The 23,143-nt window shown below is 47.4% G+C and overlaps 1 protein-coding gene across 7 annotated transcripts in view; it reads left to right on the forward strand.

Annotated features, from left to right (window-relative positions):
- Positions 1–23,143, forward strand: part of LOC144174969 (cell adhesion molecule Dscam1-like) — a 550,580-nt gene that overhangs the window by 176,228 nt on the left and 351,209 nt on the right. For all 7 annotated transcript variants that reach the window (XR_013323566.1, XM_077703961.1, XM_077703960.1 and 4 more), the window contains exon 2: positions 4,270–4,602. Coding sequence is in view for 6 of the 7 variants with exons in the window: in XM_077703961.1 (XP_077560087.1) it covers positions 4,270–4,602 (333 nt within the window). In the remaining variant the exon portion in view is untranslated. The remainder of the gene's footprint in view (positions 1–4,269; positions 4,603–23,143) is intronic.

Genomic DNA, 23,143 nt, shown 5'->3' on the forward strand with positions numbered 1-23,143 from the left:
ATCAAGAGTGGTCGGGAAAAAAAAGGACTGGGGAAGTCGTTGTAGTTGTAATGGTTGCCCTACAGTGTGTGGCGTGTGCAGCGGGCTGCCACGGAATTGGTCGTTAAATATATTTGCAATGTCGAATGGGTCATTACATGCGCGGTTGGAGGATATTAATTTCGTAACGTGAGAGTGATTCGCGTTATTGTTGAGGAAAGTGTTATATATTTTCCAGTTATTTTTTACGTTGTTTCCTGTCTGATCAGTCTTATTTTCATAAAATCTTCTTTTGGCTGTCCTCAGCAGTAAGAGAATCGCAGTACTCCCGATTCTTTAACTTAGTGTTAAAAGGCTGTTTCGTTTTTGTTTTTGTATACATTTTTCTCTTTTTACCAATCATAGTAGTCCATTAGTTAGCCAAGGGCTGTGATGATCTGGGAAATCTCCATTACATTTAACAACCGCAGAAGCCTTATCCGAACACTCTTTAACAACGTATCCCATCTTACTATAGACCGATTCAACCTCTGTTAACGAAAAAACGTCTGACCAATCCTCCTGAAGTATGTGACTAGTAAACTCTTCCTCGTTAAGTGCGGTTTGATAAAATCTGATCTGATAAAATGTTCTATTCGGTTTTTTCATGTCGCAATCGAGGAGAAAAATGTGGGATAGTGGTCCGTCGGCCTAAATTCAAGAATGCCACAATATTCTTGAGGTAGGAAATTTGATAAAATGTGGTCAATAATCGTACCATTTGTCCTGAGGACGCATCTAGTTGGCATGCTAACCAGTGACGCATATTCGAAGCCAAGGAAGCAGATAGTGTAATCGACACGCGAAGGGTTGCACGCATCTGGCAGATTAATATTCATATCGCCTAAAACCATTACACTTTTCTTTTCGCCGTCTAGCGAACGGAGGAGTTTGGTTAATTCTGTACAAAATATTGACACTGATGGCGAGGGTGAATGGTATATGGAGCCGATAACAGTTTTACAAACTCAGCAGGTAATGACGGTTAATCTAGTTCTACCCAAACTGATTCACATTTTTCAACGAAAAAATGCGAATCAAGATCATTTCTGCGTTTATAGTTATTGTTAGATGGAGCAAAGATTGCGGCGCCACCGTGGTGACTGGTTGTGTGATTGTTTTATTTTGGTGTGTAATTAGGAAAGAAGAAAATACTGCCATCATCGATTGATAGCCAGGTCTCTGATAGGCAGATAAACGAAAATACTGATTCAAAAACGATAACTGGGCAAGTATATCGTCATAACGTTTTTGAGGATACGTGCGTTAAAGTATCTGGCTGGTAAACGACTATTTTCGAGGAACTTTTGAGCTTCAAGGGTGGAAACCTACGATGCCATACTAAAGACGGGCTCTGATAAATCTGTGCAGATTTAATGGAACATCGAAAGGTCTGCTTTGGTCTCGGCGCGAAAGACACGACTATCTTCACACTGCCTGGCCTTGATGCGACCGTTGTTCGTTTGGAGAAATTTCCACTCCGCTTCTTTTTTGAGTGCAAGGGCTCTGGCAAACAGCGGCTTGTTATCTGGCGTCAAATGGTCATTGGTGTAGACAGGGTAGCTTTGGGTTCCAGAGAAATTGTGATTTAAGCCGTGCTTTGCGCGCTTTACTAAGAAATTTTTGCTTTTTCGAAAGAGAACAGAAGCGAGTCATTAAGTTAGGTGTCTTTCCCACCGTTCGGACTGGTACTCGGGGAATGATCGGTAAGTGTCAGTCTCGGTAAGTGTCAACGGTTGGGTAGCTGATCTTGGATCCGATAGCCTTAACTATATCAGCGCAGTTTTCGCCTTGCGTGCAAGGGATGCCTTTGAGTTCGATGTTATCACGCGAACACTGTTCGACCTCCCTCAGTTTTTTCGCCAACGTTTCATTTTTGGTCTTGAGTGTTTTTTTTTAGAATAACCAAGCTGGAATTTTCAGTTTAAACTTCTTCGACAAGGGTCTCCATCATTGACAAGCTAGAGGCAAAGTGCGCCAGCTCACGCTCATGGCCGCAAGGTATGGATCCGACTGAAACAATTTGAACTTGAATTTTTCGACAAGCTTATCAGCCATGTCATTCAGCCAGCCTTAAGACGATCCTTCAAGCCGTTTGATTCGCTCAGCCAATCCAACTCGCTTTGCTTTCGGACAGAGCCTCAAGCTCGTCTAGCCACTGACAATACTATTTTGGAGCGCATGGTTAAACAATGCTAGCTCTAGCACTCAAGGGCAGCAGCGGCCACAGCGGAACGCTATCTGAAGAAAGCAATGGATACGGCACTAACCTGAAAGAATAAGCAGTGTGCCTCAGTACGGCGGTCTTTCAGCTGCGACCGCTTCTGCCAGGTTCATATCATTGCGCGTTTTAAAGACAATGGTATTTATTGGGCTACTTAAACGCAGAAATGTTAAACAGTCTGTCTGTCTGTCTGTGACTGGATTCATCCACCCGGCCAAAGTGAAACAAAAGCTGCCCAATAGCCTTATATACCCAAAGCAAAATCTCAACGTCTAAGCCAGATGTCAATGTCCTTACTTGTCAACATTGTTGAACAAGAACAAGACATTACGCAAATATAAGGCAGCAAATAAAGACATCAGTGATATTCGCAGTGTTTCGTTGTTTAAAAAAAACATTGATTCTTGGTTTTTCGACAGCAAATGAAATACTGCATCAACGGGAGAAAACCAGAAAACTCCGCCTGCGGTTACTCGCGCTACCTGGCGGCATTAAAAAAATCATACGGCAACGGCAACGAAAGGTTCCACTAGATAGGTTCCACTCTCGGCTTGGAACGCTCGTGGAGTGGGGCTACGTGGTAGTAGGGTGGCTCATTTCACGTACGTCTCCTCTGTACGGCAGCGCTGGCATCGAGGCACTCGACTTGAAACAGTGAAACGCGGTAAATTTAAATTGACTTGAGGAAACCTCCTTGGTGTTATGTTAGTAGGAAAGAGGCGGGGAAGTAACAGCATGAAAGGCGAGCGGGAAAGAGAAGGGAGGCATTTACTTGGCACGGGTGCCAGTCGACTATCGTCTTTCGTCGACATTTCCCATCAAAGGAGCAGATACGCGACCATTTTTTTTTTTGTCCCTAAAGCCTCGTATGCAGTCACGCAACCTACTTCGCTCACGGTATATGTGCATTCGCCGCGACGTGCAACGATATCCGCGAATTCGCAGGTTGTGCTGCAAGGCGTCATCCGTCCACTTACAAGCGAAAAACTTGAATTCTTGCAGTTACGGCTTCTGAAACACCCTGTATCGTGAGAGACATTGTTGCATGCAACGATAACATAACCTTCTTTCCTTTCTTGATCTTCCTTGGATTCCTCTTAAGTGGTTCAACTATTTACTGCGATAGAAATCCGTGAAAGGGGCACTACAGTTTCGCCATGTCCTTCAACCTATTTTTGTAAACAATGTTTCCCTGCAAGTACACTCATAGTGAGACAAAGCCAACTTCACAATGGCGGTACTTGTGTAGTAATTGTATACAAATCGAAAGTCCTGTTGTAAAAATATTACGGCTCAGTAATTTACCGATACTCTAGAACGGGACACTCTGATAAATCAAAACATATTAGAGAATAAGAAGGGTTTTGCAATGTGATTGGAAAGCTTGCACGGTTATTGCAGCATAAACAACAGACTGAGTTGTCCATAAGTTGTAAATATTCCACACAGCTGCAATACTAAGTTTCTGTGGATTTTAAACAGATCTCTATTGACTTTCACTGAGTTTGTTGGCATGAAGAAGACATGGCTCTTGAACGAATAAAAAGCTTGTGCGGCGTGTTCAGACAAAGTGTTCGGTTTTTGTGTCCGTTTTTGTGAACAGTATCGAGCGCAAGCCTTTCAAAAGTTGTTAATCCCGTAAACCAGTAATTAACTGCAAGTGATGTCGCAAATGTGAAGGACCATTTTCTTTAAACGAAAATTGCATTCAAGAAAGGCCAACGGTAATCGGCCTACGTGCTTTTCATGTCATCTGTTACTCCTGTTGCACAGTTCGTTTCAGTCACATTCACCGAGCAAATGGGGCCGTCGGACAAACTAGGTAGGCCGTACAACGATCAACAAGCTAGAACTGGGAAAAGATTGCGGAATGAAAAGCACAAATTTCGTCACGATCTAGATTCGTTGGATACCTTAAGGAGCCATGGTTATTGCTACTGTATAGTACAAGAAATTCGAGCAATAGCTGCAGCACGTGATTCACTCGCAAGCACTACAGCAGTCTCCGCACATTTCTGTTTTTGCAGTTGGTGGGAACCCAGTCCGATCATCGGAACAGGAAGGACCCCGCTTCCAGGAGGAGCCGCCGGGTCTTGTCGAGTTCACCAACGCCAAGGAGGCGTCCGTGCCATGCCAGGCCGTCGGGAGGCCGCCGCCGGCAGTGCGTTGGATCAAGCTGCCCGACGGCGTCGTAGCCGCAGAGGTGCCCGGGCTACGTTACGTGCGCCCCGACGGTTCACTCGTCTTCCCCAAATTTGCGCCCAAGGACTTTCGCCAGGACGTGCACGCTACGCAGTACCGATGCGTGGCCACGAACAGCGTCGGCTCCGTCGCCAGCCGTGACGTCAAGGTCAGGGCAGGTGAGTGCGCCCTTTGCTTTCCCCGGGGGATTTGCGCGAGACTAGTGTTGAAAACAAGGGCGGCCGCGCGGGGAACAACAGCTCTAAAGTTTTCAAGCTTCATTTTGGGGGGAGAGAGAAGTGCTTTGTAGTGTGAGGGCCTATGACTGCCCCGGTTGGGAAGGAGATAAACATGGACGGAGGCAATGATGAAGGAGATATCACAGTTCGAGGTCATGTGGTCCGTGAAAGGTCCGTGAAGTCACAAATCATTCGGCCTGCAAGTGACCATTAAAAAAAAAAAAGAACAGTGCGCGGACAAACAGCGGACTAGGCCTACACACGAAAAATTCATTGTTTCTTTGCGTCCTTACTTTCATTGTGTTTTACGGATAGATGAAAGGCAAGTTGCCATCCTCTGTGTGCTAATTATTGTAGGTTCTGATCCAGCAATCCGACTGGAAATTATGACTTTCCAGAGCGTATAATTTTATACCTCTACACCATGGATCAAATTATTCCAAAAAACACTGTAGCTGCACGCTTTTCAACTACTGTTTTTCGCCCGAAATGTACTTTCGTTTGAGGATACACTCCATCGGTATGTCACTATGGTGTGTTTTTCCGCTGAAGGTTAGGTGGCTTTAAAACACTGCAAAACGTCTGCAGAAAAACGGTGAAAGAACGTACCCAAACGCTGGTGTGGCCTCAGCGACAGCAGAAACAGGAGGGCTTACTATCACGTGGGCTTACTATAATGGCTCTCACGAAAATGACGTGCATACTAACTTCGAGGACGCCACAGTTTCGTGGCTTCCAAGTTATTGTAACCGGCTTTTATGGACCCTTGGTTGGAGGCAGTGGGTGAGATTGAGAGAGACAGCAGCTCTTGATCCCGTCATCAAGCGAAGCAGCTCTTGCAGAAAATGTAGCCGATGAGCGTTAAGATAGGGCAAAGGGTACGGGTCTATGAAAACCAAAAGAAAAAAGTTACTTTGAGTCCCCTCTGCTATTATCTCTCTCCGATGGCTCACATAAGAACACCACAAATCCGACCCAACTCCGCGTAACGGCGACAAGCCGTAATAATTACTGGCCGTTGTGGTTGCGGACCATTACCATGGTTAGAACTTCGGTTGGCGACGGGTGACCATATCCCAACTCGCGTAGTGAAGGGTAGCCCGTGCATAAAGAATGTGAGGTACGGAGAAAACGAACATTAGCACCGAAAATAGCGAGAGCGACACACCGAGAAATAGCAATTCTGGGATTCGAAATGTTATTTTTGGTTAGCTTGCTATATTGGACACACGACGAATTAGTCGAGGTACCTAAGTGTGCTTACGTGCTTAGAATGCAAGATCGTTATGGCTTCCCCGATAATGCATACCAAATGCATTTTACTGCTGTATCGAGAGTTTGTCATGCTGGTTCCATTGAGCTAGAATAACACACACATTATTAAAGAATGTTTCTGCAGTGGCTGGAATGGCGATCAGGGTATATCATAGTGACAACAACGCCATTGTTACCGTTGTTAGCGGCGTCACTAAGCGGCAATAACTTTGCAGATACGCTGGTCATCCACATTCGCAGGGCGGAATTACCTTAAACATTTTCGTGCATTGCACAACGCAATCGGCCACTACACATGCATGCAGGTCTCACATTATTTGCCTCAGTGTATGGCAAACCGCACAACAAAACTGCTGTCTTCAAGTTTTTTATTAGGGAGTACCGTAATCGTATGTACATTTTTCGTGTTTCTGTGTGATCGGCACTTAGAACATAATTGGTTGTAGTGTACATTTGATGCTGTGCCGAAAAAAAAAAACATTTAATCGTTGGGTGGTGTTTCAGGGAAAAGACGTCTCTAGCCTGTTCTTTCACAATACACGTCTTCCACAAGTTTGCGTTAGATCGATTAAAGCCATGATTGCGTTTTTCCAAAAGTATAGGTAGAGTTAAAGGTTTTTATTCGCGCATCAATCATTTTCTAACCCAGTTCAGTAGCAGCAGTGGGAAGAGAATAGCAAGCTCAGTCAGCAGGATATTCGGCGCCTAACGCATAAAATTACAATACGCCACCTGTATATAACCGAAGTGACATAATTATTTTATGCGTCTTCCCACAACCGACTTCCACAGAAGGCCCCTTTACTGTTTCCGGAATAATGAAGCACTGTTACTCGCACTCAAGAAGGAAGAAAAAGAAAGACTTGGGAGGTAATGAGCATGGCATGCTGACCCAGCAAGAAAACTGCGAAGTTGCCCAACCGACTCGGCATTTCCGGTGGTCAGCCCCATTAATTTCCCACAGTGGCTGGGGAGCTCCTTGCGGGCAGTAAGAGGCTTACAGCCTGAACCGACTTTGCTTCCGCCAGCGGCCCACTCTCTTCAAAACAGAACTATTACCGCCAGCGAGGAGTAAAGCCAACCTAAATTACTTGAACAAGAGAGGTCTATTTAGAAACAACTTCGAGGGATACGACGCTACGAAAAAAAAATGTATCCGTCGCCATTACGCCGACTAGGGCTCCATGAATTTGCTCTGATTTATTGTGCACGGCACTACTGTCAATACCAGAAACAGTAACAGGAAAATTAACAGACAAATTAGTTAGTTGCGAGACCACGACCTTAAGCTAATTGGCAAACCTTCGCAGTACGAGTGACCAACACACCGGGACATGTTGGTGCAGAGGCCTTTAGGGGACTCACCTGCTAACATTTCTGTGGGTCTTACAACTTCGTGTTTGACGGACTTAAGAACCATCGCGCACTAATACGAACAGATTTACAAATACGTATCAATGCTCACAACAACCTGGTTTGCTTATTCTAGAGATATGTCACTTCTGTACTGATAAAAAAATACCCCTCTCGCTTGCTAGACAGCTAGCAACATCAAGCAAAAAGGGAGTAAACCAAAATGCGTTTCTTCTTTTTTTTTATCCCAGTAAAGAAGTGGTATATTTCTAAACGAAGCAATCTAGGCCGTTAGGAACTTTTCTACGAATTTGTGAAACCGTTCGTATTTGTACACAATGCTTTTTAAGTCCTTGGGTCATGAATTACTAAGTCTTATAGGAATCTGATCAGGTAATTCCCCCTTAAAATACCACAAGGAATCACTTGCTAAGGGCTGGGGGTAACGCACAAAATCTACTAAAAAGACACACACATATTTTTTGCATTTGTTTGCAGGGACATCTACAATGCCAATGCTTTAGGACCTCAACTTCACAAATGTATATATTATTGGGCTGAAAAACGCTGAACTCAGACCGCTTCATATCAGAAGTCACGTTACGTGTGCGTATTTGTTCCTAGTGTGCCTTGTTAACCATCTCAGACTAACGTAATGCAAATGTCTGTATTCCTGATTTTTGGGTGACACGCATGCTGGATGCGTGCTATTAGGAACGTAGACGAGTTTCCTCGTCGGGATTGTATATGCTTATTGCCCGGCGAATTGGCCTTTAGCTCTATCCTGAAACAAACTGTTTTAATTTTGTTTTTACATTCGTCGGCAAAAGGTATATTTGAACTGATGTAATTCTAACTCTTACGAACTGGTGAGTTGTTTATACCATTAATGTCAAGTACATGTGACGATGGCGTGTGGAAGTGGCATAATATGTACATTCAACAAAACGCCACAGCCTCCTAAACATTACAATCAGACATGACCATCCGACATATCACTCACGGGAATTCGTAACATTGGCCGGGAAGTTTTAGAGAAGATTACAAACTTTCTGAGATCTCGCGCACAAAAAAGTGATAAAAAGAACTGCACACTTTCATTGGCCACCACTGAACGTTTGTGTTGTCCAATTTTCCCTTAAATGTTTTTTTTTCCCTAAATGTTAAATTTTTTCTTAAACGACAAACACCTAGAATGTCCTAGCACCCCCCACGGGGTGCTTCTGCTGTGTTCTATTACCTTATTTTCTTCTCGCTGAACTCATAATTATGATTCGTTTGTGTGTTTCTCTTAGATCAGTTTACAAAATACCCACTTATATTTAGCAATTTGCCGTAGGTCTACCATATAAGCACCTATACTGGTCAAGACAAGTTGGAACAAAAGACGCGCTTACAAAAAGAAAACCGCAGGCTTAAAAAGCACGGCTTTAAGAGCCCGGCTTAAAAAGCAGACGTTGAAGATAAAGCATGCTCTTAGAAGATGAAAAAAGAAAAAAACATAACGGCACAGCGCAAAGTTGGTAACATAAAAATAATGACAACGAAAGAACCAAACTACCCGTGACAGCTCGCCCTTATCCCCTATTGGACGAATGGACAAAATGTAGGCGACAATCGTTCAGTTTCTTGTGCGTCACTACGTAGAAGCGACAATAGGCTAGAACAAGAGAAAACACCAAATAAAAGCTGTTCCATCGATGCCTTGTCTTGACGTGTGACCACGGCGCTGTCAACTCCAGAAGCGCCAATCGGATTACATCACTAGAGATATACAGTCTGCTGGTCGCCCGGGCGGACCTAGCCCAGCCCAGTCGAGGCGACATCGTGAAGAGTGTTTTGCTTCTGGAAGGCGCGTCGCAGCTCGCCGCCTTGTTTTGTTTATCCATCCCGATTGCTTCGGCGAAAGTCGTCATAAGATCGCCATCAACATCACCTGAGGACAGCAAGGAAAACGAATAAGCGAGGGGGGGGGGGGGGGGGGAGGGTGCAGGGATACGTCCTTAAACACGTACAAAAATAAACAAAAAGAAGTGACACTACAATGTTGATCCTAATGTCAGCTTTTAAAAACAAGGCGCAGTCGCTGATTCATAACGTCGGCACAAGCGCATCGTTTCCGCGCGCGCGTGGCGGTATTAAAACACTCTTGCTGTCAATATTTCTCTGAACAGGAAGTCAGTCACAACACTTCATATAACATTGTACCACCGAGAACAAGAGCGACAGAGCGCTAATACTCCAAAGAAGCAAAGGCGCACAAGAGCTTGGTTTGTCCGGCTACTGTGCCCCGTTGCCACGGTTTCACTAAAACAATTTGGAATTGTCAACACCCTCAAAAGCACTAGCTACAAAAACAAGGGACGTCGCCATTCAAACATGACAAGGATACCAGGAATATTATTAAAAAGTAACGAAAAGTCTGGCGAGCTGAGAATTTATTCTTCTGTTTAGGTCCTCGGGCAAGGAAGTGATCGTTGGACATGCGTTAAGGGGAAGCGTGAAGCACAGTAGGAACGACGCGTTTAGGTAGAAAGCACTGGCTGTAGCTGCCAGGTGGCGCTTTAAACGCGTTATGAAGGATTTTTGTGTGTGAATTCGATTACGCGTTCCTCTCTATCCTGACGAATGCCTAGAAACAGTGCATATGGAGCTGTTGCTTTGTCTGGCATTTCTGACAGTTATGTTGGTGACTATCATTTAGCGCATACTTGCTTCTCTCTTAGTTCTGCGTTAAAATCTCCGGTCACACTAATGCACTGAGGTTTTACTTTATTTATCGCTGATTTGGCGCACTCATAGAAACTGTCAAGCTGGTCATTTCTTTAGGTAGATGTTGGTGCGGAGGATTCAACTTCCATTCGTTCTTTGGAAGCATTGGTTGGATTAAGATATATTGGTGTAATTGTTTTGGATGCACGGAGGGTGTCAACTTTTCCTGGTAAGATATGATAACGTTCCCTGCTGCACTTGCTGAATGTAGTCATCGCATCTTTTACAACTAATTTGGAAATGCTAATGCCGTAAATGCATCAATTCTACCGGGATTTATTTCAGAAATCTTGATTCATGGCCTTTCGGGAAAAAAAATCGAGTAATCCTAATGACATGTAATGATTTCTGGATGCGAAAACAGCATTGTCCAATTGAACGCCGCTAACTGCTTCGAGCATCGCGCGCCGAGTAAGGATGACTGTTGCAGCTCTCTCTGAGGTCAGCAAAGCACGTTCTTATAACACATGCCTCAATTTAAATTTAGGCATGCATAAAACTAAATTTAAATGTGTCAGTGCGTGGGTGGTAAGGGGAAACGTTCAAGTGATGATTGCTTCCTGTTGTTGACGGCTTAGCTAGTGTTACACCGTCGGCAGATGACAAGCGATACGAAGAGTGAATGATGCGGTGGAAAAAAAATCAGTGTTACGTGAAATGCAACAGCAGACAGGAAACAGCAAAAGCAAACGGCAACAGAGCGGGCTGCCGCGGCCAGGTCGTCGTCGGTAGCCTCCTACCGCCGAGTGTTCGCCCTTTGCCGCCCGTTATTGGTTTATGACTAGGCTTCACTGTGCAACACATAATCTGGGAAAGCCAGCTTCAAAAACCAAGCCCACACCGATCTCTGAACTCGGCTTCATTTCTGAACACAACTGTATTGCTAAAAAGACAACTTATCAGGGGCAATATACGGAATTTCATATCAAAACCTGAGGCGCCGGAGGCGAATAGATGTCTGAAGGGAGAGGGTTGGCCTAAGTGTGGAGGAGAGGAGCGGCTTTTTTCGATCTACGCATACAAAAAACGGGGGTTACCTATAACAGCTGCGTTGAAAAAATAAAACAAAAAACAAAACAAAAGAGGAACCGTTTGTTCCTGCCTCGCAAACCACTCCTACTTGACAAAAGCCATTTGGGGTCCATTGCTTGGAATAGCAACGGCATTACTCCGCTAGATACTCCCGAAGGATCAACTGCTTCAGTTCCTCTAGAAAGTCTTGTTCGGTTCATATCCAAGTATGATATCGGCGTTCCACGTGCTCCAAGCGCTGAATTGCTTGGTTGCTTGCTTGGTCGGGCCGCACTTTGCCCCACTGTAAGGGATCATTTTCGTTTTTCATACACTCCAGAGCGTTCAGGGTGAAGAGGTGAACTGTCAGTTCAATTTATCTTTTGGAGCATATACCGTATTTGCCTGCGTATTGTAATGACGATGAAAATGTTGTTTGTAGTCGTTAGCTGTGTGACTGTGCGCGAAAATTTTTTAATGTGCTTTTTCCCATGAAAGCCTGTTTTTTACAACGCAACGTATTTCTTCAAAAACAAAAAGAAAACTCTGAGTGACTAGGCACCAATAAAAATTTTGGTTCCCTTTTCTGTCTCAATCCTCTAGATCGCATGCATTTCGAAATATTTCGCCTCGGCAAGTTGTCTCCTCAATCTTCCATATTTAGCTTAAATTCTCCGCAAATGCAACAAAGGCAACTAAAGTCGTGTCTTTCAAAAAATGTCCTCCGCGATTTATAGCGTCTTCAAGGACAGATACACTTCGGGAAAGTCAAGCTCCCGTTAGGAGAAGCGCTTGCAGCGCTGAAGTCAGTTTCGGCTTAGATGGGCTTGGATTGGCTGGGAGTTCGGGGCACGGTCTTCGTGTGCAGTCGCAGAATGGCGTAGTCGCCTGCGTCGGACGTGAGGCACGAAGAAGGCCTTCATGCATGCGCCGCGGTCTTTCAAGCTTTGAATGGAGCTTGACAAAAAAAGATTGCTTCCAGTCGGCTACGTTCGGTGTGCTTCCTTTATTCGCAGACGCAGCGACCTCGTCACTCGCACGCCACACGCACACGCGGCGCAGGACACTTTGTCCGCTTGCCTTAAATTTCCGTCTTTTTTGTCTTGTTTCTCTCCTGAGGCGAGGAACATGTAGGAGTAGTGAGTTGAAGGATGCGCGAAATTTCGCTAGTTGAAGTGCTGCGCGTTTGTACCGCCACTTTTTGCGGGCGTGGCATGTTACAAGGGAATGGCGCGTTGTGAGCGACAAAAAAAAAGAACGCAGGGAGACTAGGGAAAATCTTTTCCTGAAGTTTTATGTATATCTATAACTATGCAAGGTTGATAAACACATATAATCATGCTTGCTGCAGCTTCAGTAATTATGATGCGAGTTTTTTCTGGATTTCCGCGTTTTCAAACCAGCGCATCCTACTCGTCACTGCCATTCCTGCTCGGCCAACAGCAAAGCGTTTCCCGTACGCAAGTCTCGGCAGCCTAATCACCGTTGAAATGCCAAACATTTTGGACCTGTTAACTGTGTACGTGGATGCCTGGTGCCGGGGTTACCCTGATCAACTCGAAGGGAATGATAATGATAGGGGCAAAGTATTTCTAAGGTGACTAAGTTATACTCGCTCTCCTAGTGCATTCGCGCATCGGCATCACTTTAAGACCGCCATGGGGCTCTGTGCTCCGTAAGGACACGTCATAAGTGAAGGTTCTCTTGGTTTCTACGTGACTGCAGCGGGGCGGCCCTACGTTTTACGTTGGGGTAGCCCCTTCCTCCTGGACGCCGTCTCCCTACTGACCGCTGGACCACCATATTGGACAACAAGGACCCGTCATCATGGCTTCTTGGGAGGTTGTTCAGCCACCACCCAAGGCACATGTTTTCTACTTTACGGCCCCGAAGGACGTCACCGTGGATGACCTGGTGAATGCCCTCGAGGAAATCGTAGGTCGTTATGGCCTGGACACCCTGATGCACCAGGGTGGGTTCAAGTTCTGCGCGGTGGCGGCTACGGCTGCTGCTGCTCGCAAGCTCACCGAGAAAGGAGCCGTAGTTGTGAACGGCGTTTCGTCTCCTGTGGCCTGCATGGGCCCGCAGGTCGTCTACATGACAGTGTACCGCCTGAATCCCGTTGTGAGTAACGTGGAGCTTGCGGCAGCTCTGAGACCGTATGGGAAGGTCCTTAACGTCAGCCAGCCGGCGTGGAGGAGCCTTCAGCATATCAAGACCGGCATGCGACTCGTGAAGATGGAGATGGCCAAGGCATTCCCTAACTTCATGAAGATTCGAGGGTTCAAGGCCCAGTTTGAGTACAAAGGTGTGCGGAGGGTATGTGCCCGCTGCGGCCAGACCGACCACCAAGTTAGCGCCTGCAAGACCCCCTGGTGCGGCCGCTGCTCGGAGTACGGCCACGATGACGTCCACTGCAATGCGCAGTGTCGCCGCTGCAAGGGCAACCATGCCATCGCCGACTGCCTGCGGCCCCGCTCCTATGCGGACGCTGCGAGCAATTTCGCTGAGATGCCTCCCGCACCTTCCAGTCAGCAGGCTCTCGAGAGCACGAGTGACTTTCCCGAGCTACCCCGGGCCTCCTTGAGCCAGCCTGCCGAGGCTTCAAGCGAAGGTACTGCTCTGGGCGTCAACTCGACGATTGGTGAATCGACAAGCGACAGCCAAGAAATGGAACACGAGAGCTGCCTGTCGCCTTCGGAGGACGAGATTCCACCTGCGGAAGAAGACACTTCATCGTCTTCGAACGATGCCTCCCACTTCACGAGCTCCAGCTCTGCCGAGTGCAGTGACCTCGCGGAGCAGCCTCAGCGCGAGCCAGGGCGTGCAAAGGAAAACAACATCGCTCTCCCTGGTTCCTCGAGCGGCTCGCGCAGCCGCCGGAAGGAACGCAGCAAGCCCGGCACGAGCGGCAAAGCAGCGGTGAGCCGTTCTAACCACGCCTCTAAATCGCCTGTAGCTGGCAACAGTACGTCCACTTCCAGTGGCGCGCCTACACCGAAGGTCACGGACCCTCATCTGGTCAACCCTGTCAGCCAGGTCGCTGATCTGCAAGGTTCCCCATCTCTCCTGGAGCGGCTCGCAGCGTCCACCAAGCAAAGTCTGTCTTCCTCGACGGCCACAGGTGATGCGGGCGGCACTGAGGAGCCTCATACTGCTGGCCCATCTCTCGTTGTGACCGACCCTCGCCTCGTCAACCCGATCAACCAGGTGCACGACTCGCTTCCTCCCCGACCCTCTCCACCGGACCGGCTAGATGCGTCCAAGCGGACGTTGCCGTCGTCCTCAGTGGACACCGATGATGCCGACGATAACAAGAAACTGTGCGTCGAAGTCGACGTGCCTTCCGACGACAGTGAGTTTTGAAGATGGGAAGGTTAATGTAGGTTGTGCCCTTATCACCTTTATGCTGGTGCGTTTTCTTACTTTGAATGTTCAGGGCTTTCGGGACTTGGACAAACAGAGGGAGGTGATGCACAATGCTCGGGCGCAACACGTTGACCTTCTCTTTTTGCAGGAGTGCAACTTTCGTACTCCACGTGACGTTCTTTTGTTTCGCGAGCGCTTTTGCGTGCAAGCCTTTTTCACCCTGTCAGACAGGATGTCTTCGGGCGTAGGCGTCGTCTTTCTGCGCGAGAGCTGCGCCGCAAGGCTCATTGTACCTTCGGGATAGGAGGGCGCGTTCTTGCCGTTGATTTTTTCTTGCTCGCACGTCGCGTGCGAGCTGTTGTAGTGTATGCACCTGCGCAGCACTCTGACTCGTCCTCTTTTTTTGCATCCCTGGACGCGTTCATGCTCGAACCTTACCCAACATTCTTGGTGGGCGATTTCAATTGTGTGACCGACCCTCGGCGTGATGTGCGGGGACGTGGGCAAGGTCGGCCTTATAGTGGTGCCCGGGTGTTGAAGGACCTGATCGGTCAATTCCATCTTTCCGACGCGTGGGTGCAGCTTCACGGCGACAGGTTTATCGCTACTTGGGAAAGAGGACAATCTGGTAGTCGGCTAGATAAGTTCGATTTTCCGCCCGAGCTGAGCTGCTACGTGGAATGCTGTGACGTCCTCTCCTTCCCGGCTGGAGTTCGTCGCGTTTCCGATCACCGGCCTGTGTTAGCAACGCTTAACCTTGGCAACTGCACGCCCTGCCACCAGATGTGGCGGATGGACGAGCGTCTGCTAACCGACATGGACAGTTCTGCAGCGCTAACGGCTTCGTTGACTGCTCTGTGCGAGTACAGTTCTCTCCCTTGGGATGAGTTAAAGGACCACTGGCGCGTGCTTTTAGTTAAGGAGGGTCGTGCGCGTAAGGTGCGTATCACGGCTGCGCTTAACGACACGTTGAGGAGACTTCGCATCGTACAGAGAGGGGGCACGTTAACCTTCGCGATGCGGGACTATGTCAACCTGCTGAAAATACGCTACGAGTCCCTCTTACGGCAGTCATCACAAGCGGCGAGCCGTGCGCAGACCTTGGGCAGGCCTGTATCGGACCCCTCCGTACTCCGGCATATTCGAGCTGGCTCGCTTGACGAGGTTGGGTTGCCCGCTGTTCCACAAGTTACACTCGCCGATGGTTCGGTTAGCACGAGGGTTGAAGACATAGCCGAGGTATTCGTGGGACATTTTGCCACCCTTTTTTCGTCCGAGAGCGTGTCTTGGGATGCAGAGGAATTCGAGGACAAGCTTAGCGCATTTTGTGGGGTGCTGCCATGCGTGCCAGATCACCTGGTTGAGTTGCTGTGTGCTCCTGTGGATGCCGACGAGTTGAGTCAGTGTGTTAAAAGATTGAACGGTGCGTCGGCGCCTGGGCCTGACGGTATCCCTGCTGGATTTTACAAGAAGTTTTTTCCGGTAATTCGGGGTGCACTACTCGACATGGTGAACGGCTTTCTTCAGCGCGGAGTGCGACCTGACTCCTTCCGTGAAGGCCGTGTCATCTTGATCGCAAAACCAGGCGGGGATCCTACGCAGCCCCAGGCGTATCGACCAATTACACTACTGAACACTGACTACAAGATTGTAGCATCCATTTTGGCCAGACGCACCAGTACCGTTTTGCCCGATATCATAAACCAAGCGCAAACGTGCAGCGTACCAGGTCGCACAATTTTCTCGTCCCTGGCATTGACGCGCGATTTGTTCTGTTACGCGACAAAGATTAGCGCTTCTGGGTGCTTCATCTCTCTCGATCAAGCGAAAGCTTTTGACAGAGTGGAGCACCGATACTTGCTGGGAGTTTTGCGCCAATACGGCTTTCCGCCAGACTTTGTCGCTATGCTGGAGCTGTTGTACTCGGACGTCAGCGTCCGAATCCTTGTCAACGGGCTTTTAAGTAGTCCGTTCTCTGTCACCCGTGGGATAAGGCAGGGCTGCCCTTTGTCACCTTTGCTTTTTGTCATTTGTCTCGACCCACTGCTGCGCCGTGTTGATGCAAGCACTGCCATCCGCGGCTTTCCGTTGCCAGGCATAGGCCAAGTTAAAGTGTCCGCGTATGCGGACGACGTGTCCCTGTTCATTCGGGACAAGGACAGCTACCGAGCGTTTATGCGGCTATTTCAGGAGTACGGTGAGCTGTCTGGAGCTCGACTGAACAGGGGAAAAAGTATGGCGGTGCGCTTCGGCACATTTGCGTCTGGCTTGGCGGGCGACGTAGAATGGGTGACGGGTGTTCGAGTACTAGGTGTGGTTTTTCATGCCTCGGGTTAAGTGGTGCGTAGTACGTGGAAGCGCCTCCTTGAGACTGCGGAGCAACGTCTTGCAGTTGCAGGAAAGTTCAAGCTTTCCCTTGCAGAGCGATGCTACATAATTAAGTCGTCCGTCTCGGCAGCGCTTTTTTATGTAGCACGCGTAGCAAAACCACCGCGCCATTTCACCCGACAGTTCGCAACGAAGTTTGGATCGTTCTTCTGGGCGGGCAAGACGGAAACAGTGTCACGAGCGCTGCTGAGGCTGCCCAAGTCAATGGGTGGTTTTAGTCTGCCTTGTTTGCAAACTATGAGCAGCGCGCTGGCGGTACGGGCGGTGATCGACCTTGTGGACTCAGACGAGTACCCAGGAAAGGCGCTGCTCCAGTACTTTCTGGGAACTTCCCGGTCATTATTTTATGACGCGCACATCGCCGGTCCTTCAGCTGAGCATCCGCCGCCATTTTACGCGTACGTTATAAAAACATTGCGAAATCTCCAGTCTTCCTTGACAAGCCTAAGTTTTAGGGAAAGTACGGCAAGTGAAGTGTGCGAAAAATTGGCAATAACCCAATTAGCCAACCAACAGATAGGAAGGTCACGCGGTGTCCGGTGGCATCAGCTGACTTCGGCGGCACTTCCGACTGATATTCGGGATTTTGGATGGCTACGTGGCTGGGAAGTTCTCCCGACATGTGACCGTCTGGCGAGATTCGGCGTTGTGCGTTCCGCATGGTGTCCACACTGCGGCCACACTGAAACGTTAGAACATGCCTTGTTTCACTGTCGTGTAGCGGCAACGTTTTGGACTGTATTAAGCCGGATGTTCGGACTCACACTTCGAATGAACACTCGTTCAAATGATGTGTTGGTGAATTTTCTGATGTGCGCTGGTGCTTTCGTTTTGCGGAGAAATCGTGGTGCTGCATGTCTTCGAGCCCGGCCGCAACGGGCAATGTACCCTCTGCTGTGGCGTGTCCGGTCGATTCTCATGAGTCATTTGGAGCATGAGTTGGCAGCTCTAGGGGAAGAAGCCTTCCTTTTGCGTTGGTCTACGCGCTTTATAGTGGTCAGGAGCAACATCCTGAGTGTTTCCCTAGTGCCGTACTGAGTTCAGTATAGTTTATGAACTCTTTCTTTGAACTCTGGTGGACTTTATGTGACTTCATTTGCAGTAGCTTGTTGCCCACGCCAAACATTTTTGCGCAATGTGTAGAATGACCACGTTACATGAAAACTGACTGGATAATTTTCTGTACTTAGGGAAGCGCTGTTATCACTAGTCGCTGCGCCTTGACATGTAGGTTATAATAAATTCTCTTTACCCCCCCCCCCCCCCCCCCATCATCATCCTCCTCGTCGTCGTTGTCGTCATAATAATTTTAACAAAGACCCGTAGGAAATTGTATTCCTCAGTTAACGTTCGGCTAAAGGGATGATTTGCTGGAGCTGTGCGCTATCAGAAGCCAGCTTTACAATTTGAAGCTTAAAAACAGTGTGCAGTGTTGCTGTTTTGAAAGGGGGGGGGGGGGGGGGTAAAGTATCGCAGGAAAGGGAGTAAAGTGCGGGAAAAGTGAAGGAAGGGGCATCAGAAGGATCCCTAAGCTTAACCTAAATTGTCCCTGCTGGTATTTGTAGCCATCATTCTAATGTTGTTTGCGCAAGCAAGCCACGTTTGTCGAGTCATGTAGAATATGCCAGGGAGGAGAACCTGGTGAGTGGTGAAGCACAGCTAACGAAATATGATGTCTTTTTTGGTTGCATGAAGATCTACACATAAGCGTTGATGTCGCAAAGAGGAATTGCCTCACGGTGACACGCGCATTACCTGTTGAAAAGGAAGATGCTTCTTTACGATGGCATTGCAACGGTGTCTTACCCGGATTGTGCGCAAAAAATTATACCGATCATTCGGCTTGACGTGCGAAGGGAGTATGTCTGGGATTGCAGGGCGACTCCGTGTGTTAGTTATTTGGTTAACGTCCCCTTCACAAAAAGAGGGCAGAGTGGGTGAAAGAACAAACGCGTGTTAAGGACTTATTAGTAGAAATTAAGAAGACGAAATGGGTGTGGGCAGGGCATGTAAGGCGAAGGCAAGATAACCGTTAGTCAGTAAGGGTAACAGAGCGGATCCCTTGAGGAGGCAAGCGTGTCAGGGGGTGGGAGAAAGTTAGGTGGGCAGATGAGATCAAGAAGTTTGCGGGGATAAATTGGTCGCAGTTAGCGCAGGACCGGCATAATTGGAGATATATTGGAGAGGCCTTTGCCCTGCAGTGGGCGTAGACAGGCTGCTGCTGCTGCTGCTCCTGATGATAATGATGAAGACCCTTCACCCAGCCTCCGCCTTCTGCCTCCTCTCCTTTCACTCCCTCCCACCTCTCACATACTCCCCCCCCCCTCCCCCAAGCTCTCCTCGTCAATCTTTTCACTCGTCTACTTTAGCCGGGGTTTCTCTTTGACAGCTCCGACACCGGTGTTTTTCGAAACGATGCTTCTACTGCTACATAGCTAACAAAGAATGAACGTAAATTTGGGCAGCGAAGCCAGACGAGTGTGCTACACCAAACACGATTGTGTGTAGTTTAGCGGACGTCTAAGTTTATTGCCTGAATGAAACTCTAAATCACTGGAGTTTCAATTTAGCAGACAAACATGCGGCTGCTGGTTCCACAGTAACTTTGTGGCGCTACTGGAAAGCCTTACGAGCGGCTTCTTTAATTTGTATTAAACTGCGACTGATCGTTATGCATGACACCTGCGAGCGATAAAACTCCCCGCGCTCAGGCGGCCGTTTGAGCAGCCCAGAGTCACATAATTTCTTTCAAGATTATTCTGATAAAACACACGGTAGAGCCGTCTTCCGTAATTATATTGCTCCCGCAGAAGCGGTTTTCCGTTCTGGGATACGTACATGCCCGGAAACTTAGGTGCGCTGCCGAAAGTTAGCTTCAACGTGTTGACATGTCGCGCCCCACCCCTAAACCAACCCTTATTTACGAGAAGAACGCGCAGAATTGATCAACGAGGACATTTTACTGTGAGAAAATGCGGCTTTCTGGAAGAAAATTTAGCATCGCTGGGTATCGAATCCATGCCGTTCGCGTCAAAACCCGATAATACACCTTTAGGTACTCAGGCCTAACAGCGAAGTTCTCTCAGCAGCTGCCAAAGGACATAGGAGTGTTCCAAGTGAAGAGTAGATGGCTCTGGATGCGTACCGGACGAAACTTGATGCAGGTTCGAAGAACCCCATTATGTGACAGCAGGCAGGAATTTCTAATCGTTTACAACCCCACATTGGACTCACTGAGTACGCAAACTAAATAAAACTCAACGTAGTGATAGGGTCGTCAGCCTGAATTCCTCGCTAAAACTTTGTACTACTTGATATCGAGTAATAGAATAAAAGTAACGGAGTAAGCCCCGACGATCGCACAGCCTTAAAGGTAGCATAGAGTTACGACCAGACACCTTGTTTTTTAATAATGCCACTGTTATGTTACTGCTGATGTTTTGCAGCGGAAAATTTAAATATTTTTCAAGATTTCTTACTCTTTTTTTGTAAAGAGAAAGAAAAAAGTCTTCGGCGGCTATAATTCACCGCAGGGAGCTACAAAAAGCAGTTCTTTCAATTTTAAGTAACCTTTTGTTTTCAGGGCTCCCTTTTTTCACGAAACACTTACAAAGAACATCCTTCACTGGGCTTCGTGCGCCCGCTTTCGTGCCTCGCGACCGTTAGGGGGAGCTAGTCATCGTTGAGGTAACGTGCTTTCCCAGCTGTTCGTAAGGCGTGCCGTTCCCGTGTATTCATGGTGTATTCTGGCGTAGTAAAAAAAATCACCCGAGGTTCGTGAGTTCAAACGTAGCAGTGTTTATGATGGTTATGAACTCGGGCATGTATTCCGTTCAATACACAAGATCGATGCCTCTCGCTTAGTCCTTCCAACGTCTGTAAACAAAAAGGCTGCTCGTTAGGGGCAGCAATGGTAATGGTTAAGTTGGCAGGTTATTTTGGCGTAAATGGTTCTCTGCATGTCTGTTAGATATCAATCAAGACGTCGGGCGGCCATTTCTCGACAGCGCCGGCTAATAAAAGCGGGATGCACTTCTAGCTGCTTTGAAGAATGACGAGACGATAAAGTTAAATTATACAATCAGCATCTGCCTGCTTAACCAAGCTTGTAGTTAAAGAATGGGAAGTATTAATTGTTATTAAAAACTGAAGTCCGCCTCTGTAAAAAATATATGAGTGCTTTGAAACATTTTTCCTTCTTTCTCTCTCTCTGACTGGTCAATCTTTTATTAAAAATTTGAAAATAATATCCACCAAGGAGAATACCGGGCAGACGCTGCGTATAGTCGCCATATTAGCTTGGCGTATCCGATGACGTAAATATGCAACTGAAGCACCGAACTTACGGTTTTTGGGATCATGACGTCTGGCCAATGATATCGTGATGGGGAAGTTGTGATTGTAGCTAGGATCAAAGTGAACTACACCATTCGTAAATATTACATCCATATCTAGGTCTTCATGTACGCTGCTAGGTAAGCGCGTCCATGCAGTAGAAATGAGTACACAGCTGGAGAGTACCGGCGACGCAATTAATTACTCTTTTTTTACCGGCGTACGCTTGCACTTAGTTAGGAAATTAAATTGTTCGATGACCGTAGCTCTGTGAAATTAATACAATGGTACATGTTTGATCCCCCCCCCAAAAAAAAAATAAATAAATCAAACACCGCTTCCACAACGGTGAAAGCCTGATGTCCCAGCAGAGCTATGTTCGTCTCACTAAGCTAAACTTCTCGAGCGCCACATGATATAAGTGACTGAGAACCATTTGCCCTGTGTACATATATGGCGTTCGTCAGCAGAAGACCAAATTAAACGCAAAGTGAAGTATGCAAGTGCTTTATTTGTACAGTGCCCACTTCAGTCTTCGTATACTCAATCGTCCACCGCCGCCAAGTCTTTGTCGAGCGCTTTCTCGCCTTTGAAGACCTGCGCTTGTTCTTTGTCTCCTTCTGGGCAATCGCATTGTCGTCTGGCAGCGCGGCCCGCTTCCGAATAAGACGCCTCTTCTTCGGACGTCCAGATCTTCTTCGGTTGCTGCATTCCTCAAATGCGCGGCAAAGAGTCAGAGAGATTTCTACCGCCGCTTCCGTGGTGGATCCGCGTTTTATGAGCGCAGGTTGTTGCCCCTAGCAACGCCGAGCGATGGAAGTCAGGAGCAGACGACAGCCATTTCCTGACCAATCCCCCATGTGGTATTCTGGCCTTTTTCGCAGTGTCTAGAGAGCCGTCTGACGACGTTCGAATACTTAAGACTACGCTATCGCAGGCCGAAGAGTGTGTCGTTGTAGTGTAGAGGATACGTCTTAGCTTCTTGATCCCCAAGGACGGTGGTTCGACACCTGCAATTTTGCCTCGGTTATTTTTTTTTCATCTTTAAATTGAACTCTAATTTTTATGGCTTCGGTTATTTTTGATGTTTTAAGTGATTTCTTTGTGTGCGTTAGGTCAAGTTAAGTTATGTTTAGGTTAGGTCGCCTAGCTTTACGTTATCTAGAGCGATGTAGTGCCAGACGCGGCAATTTTGTTGCAAAACGCCGGTGGACGTCGATATATTGGAGTGCTTATAATACCGTCGGACGGCACTCTAGACACTGCCTTTCTTTTTGCGAGCCCCTCACGTGGCGCAAGCCCTTCCGCAAGCCTGTATACGTATCTGAGACTAGGCGCTTCCCTGTTAGCTTTTGTTCTTTTCCTGTTCAAAAACCTCATTCTTTTGTACCAACCTCTACTTCCGAATTTTGTTACCAATTCTAGCTTGTGATTATAAGCTCTTCCATCGTTCAAATTCTTAAGTTTCTAAATTAGTTTTGTGTCGCCGGCGCATTAAATTCCTGGCCAATCCCCCCCGTGGGAACGTGCGATGGTCATTTTCTCGGTATTTATTCTGGGTATGGACTGCGCAACCAAGAGCATAAACAACCCCACTGTTAAAACACTTTCCGCTAGCTATAAAAAGTGGTATGCCGGCGTTGGGTGATGGTTTAATTAACGGCGGGTACCCGTACGTCACGTCAGCACTAGTTATGTCTAGTTTTCGTATTCCCCCCTCGTCTGTGCAAGTAATGTTGTAGCTAGCACTGTTGGAATTGTAAAAATGTTCTTTAAGGAACTACAAAAGATAGCAGACATATTTAACGTTTACGTGAAGGAGTTTACTCTAGTCCTTGAACCTACAAACTGAAAGAACAAGGTCCTCACGAGAATTAATTAAACGTTTGCTGACCTAGCTCTCTGGTAGTCTTAGTACTGTGTAGCCCCGACTGGTCCGCCTTCCCTCTTTTGCTTCAGGCGGATGTGACACGTCTGT

The sequence above is a fragment of the Haemaphysalis longicornis genome, unplaced genomic scaffold (genome assembly GCF_048455015.1).
Source record: "Haemaphysalis longicornis isolate Haplotype H1 unplaced genomic scaffold, Haemaphysalis longicornis Haplotype H1 scaffold_3, whole genome shotgun sequence".
Taxonomy (NCBI): Eukaryota; Metazoa; Arthropoda; class Arachnida; order Ixodida; family Ixodidae; genus Haemaphysalis; species Haemaphysalis longicornis.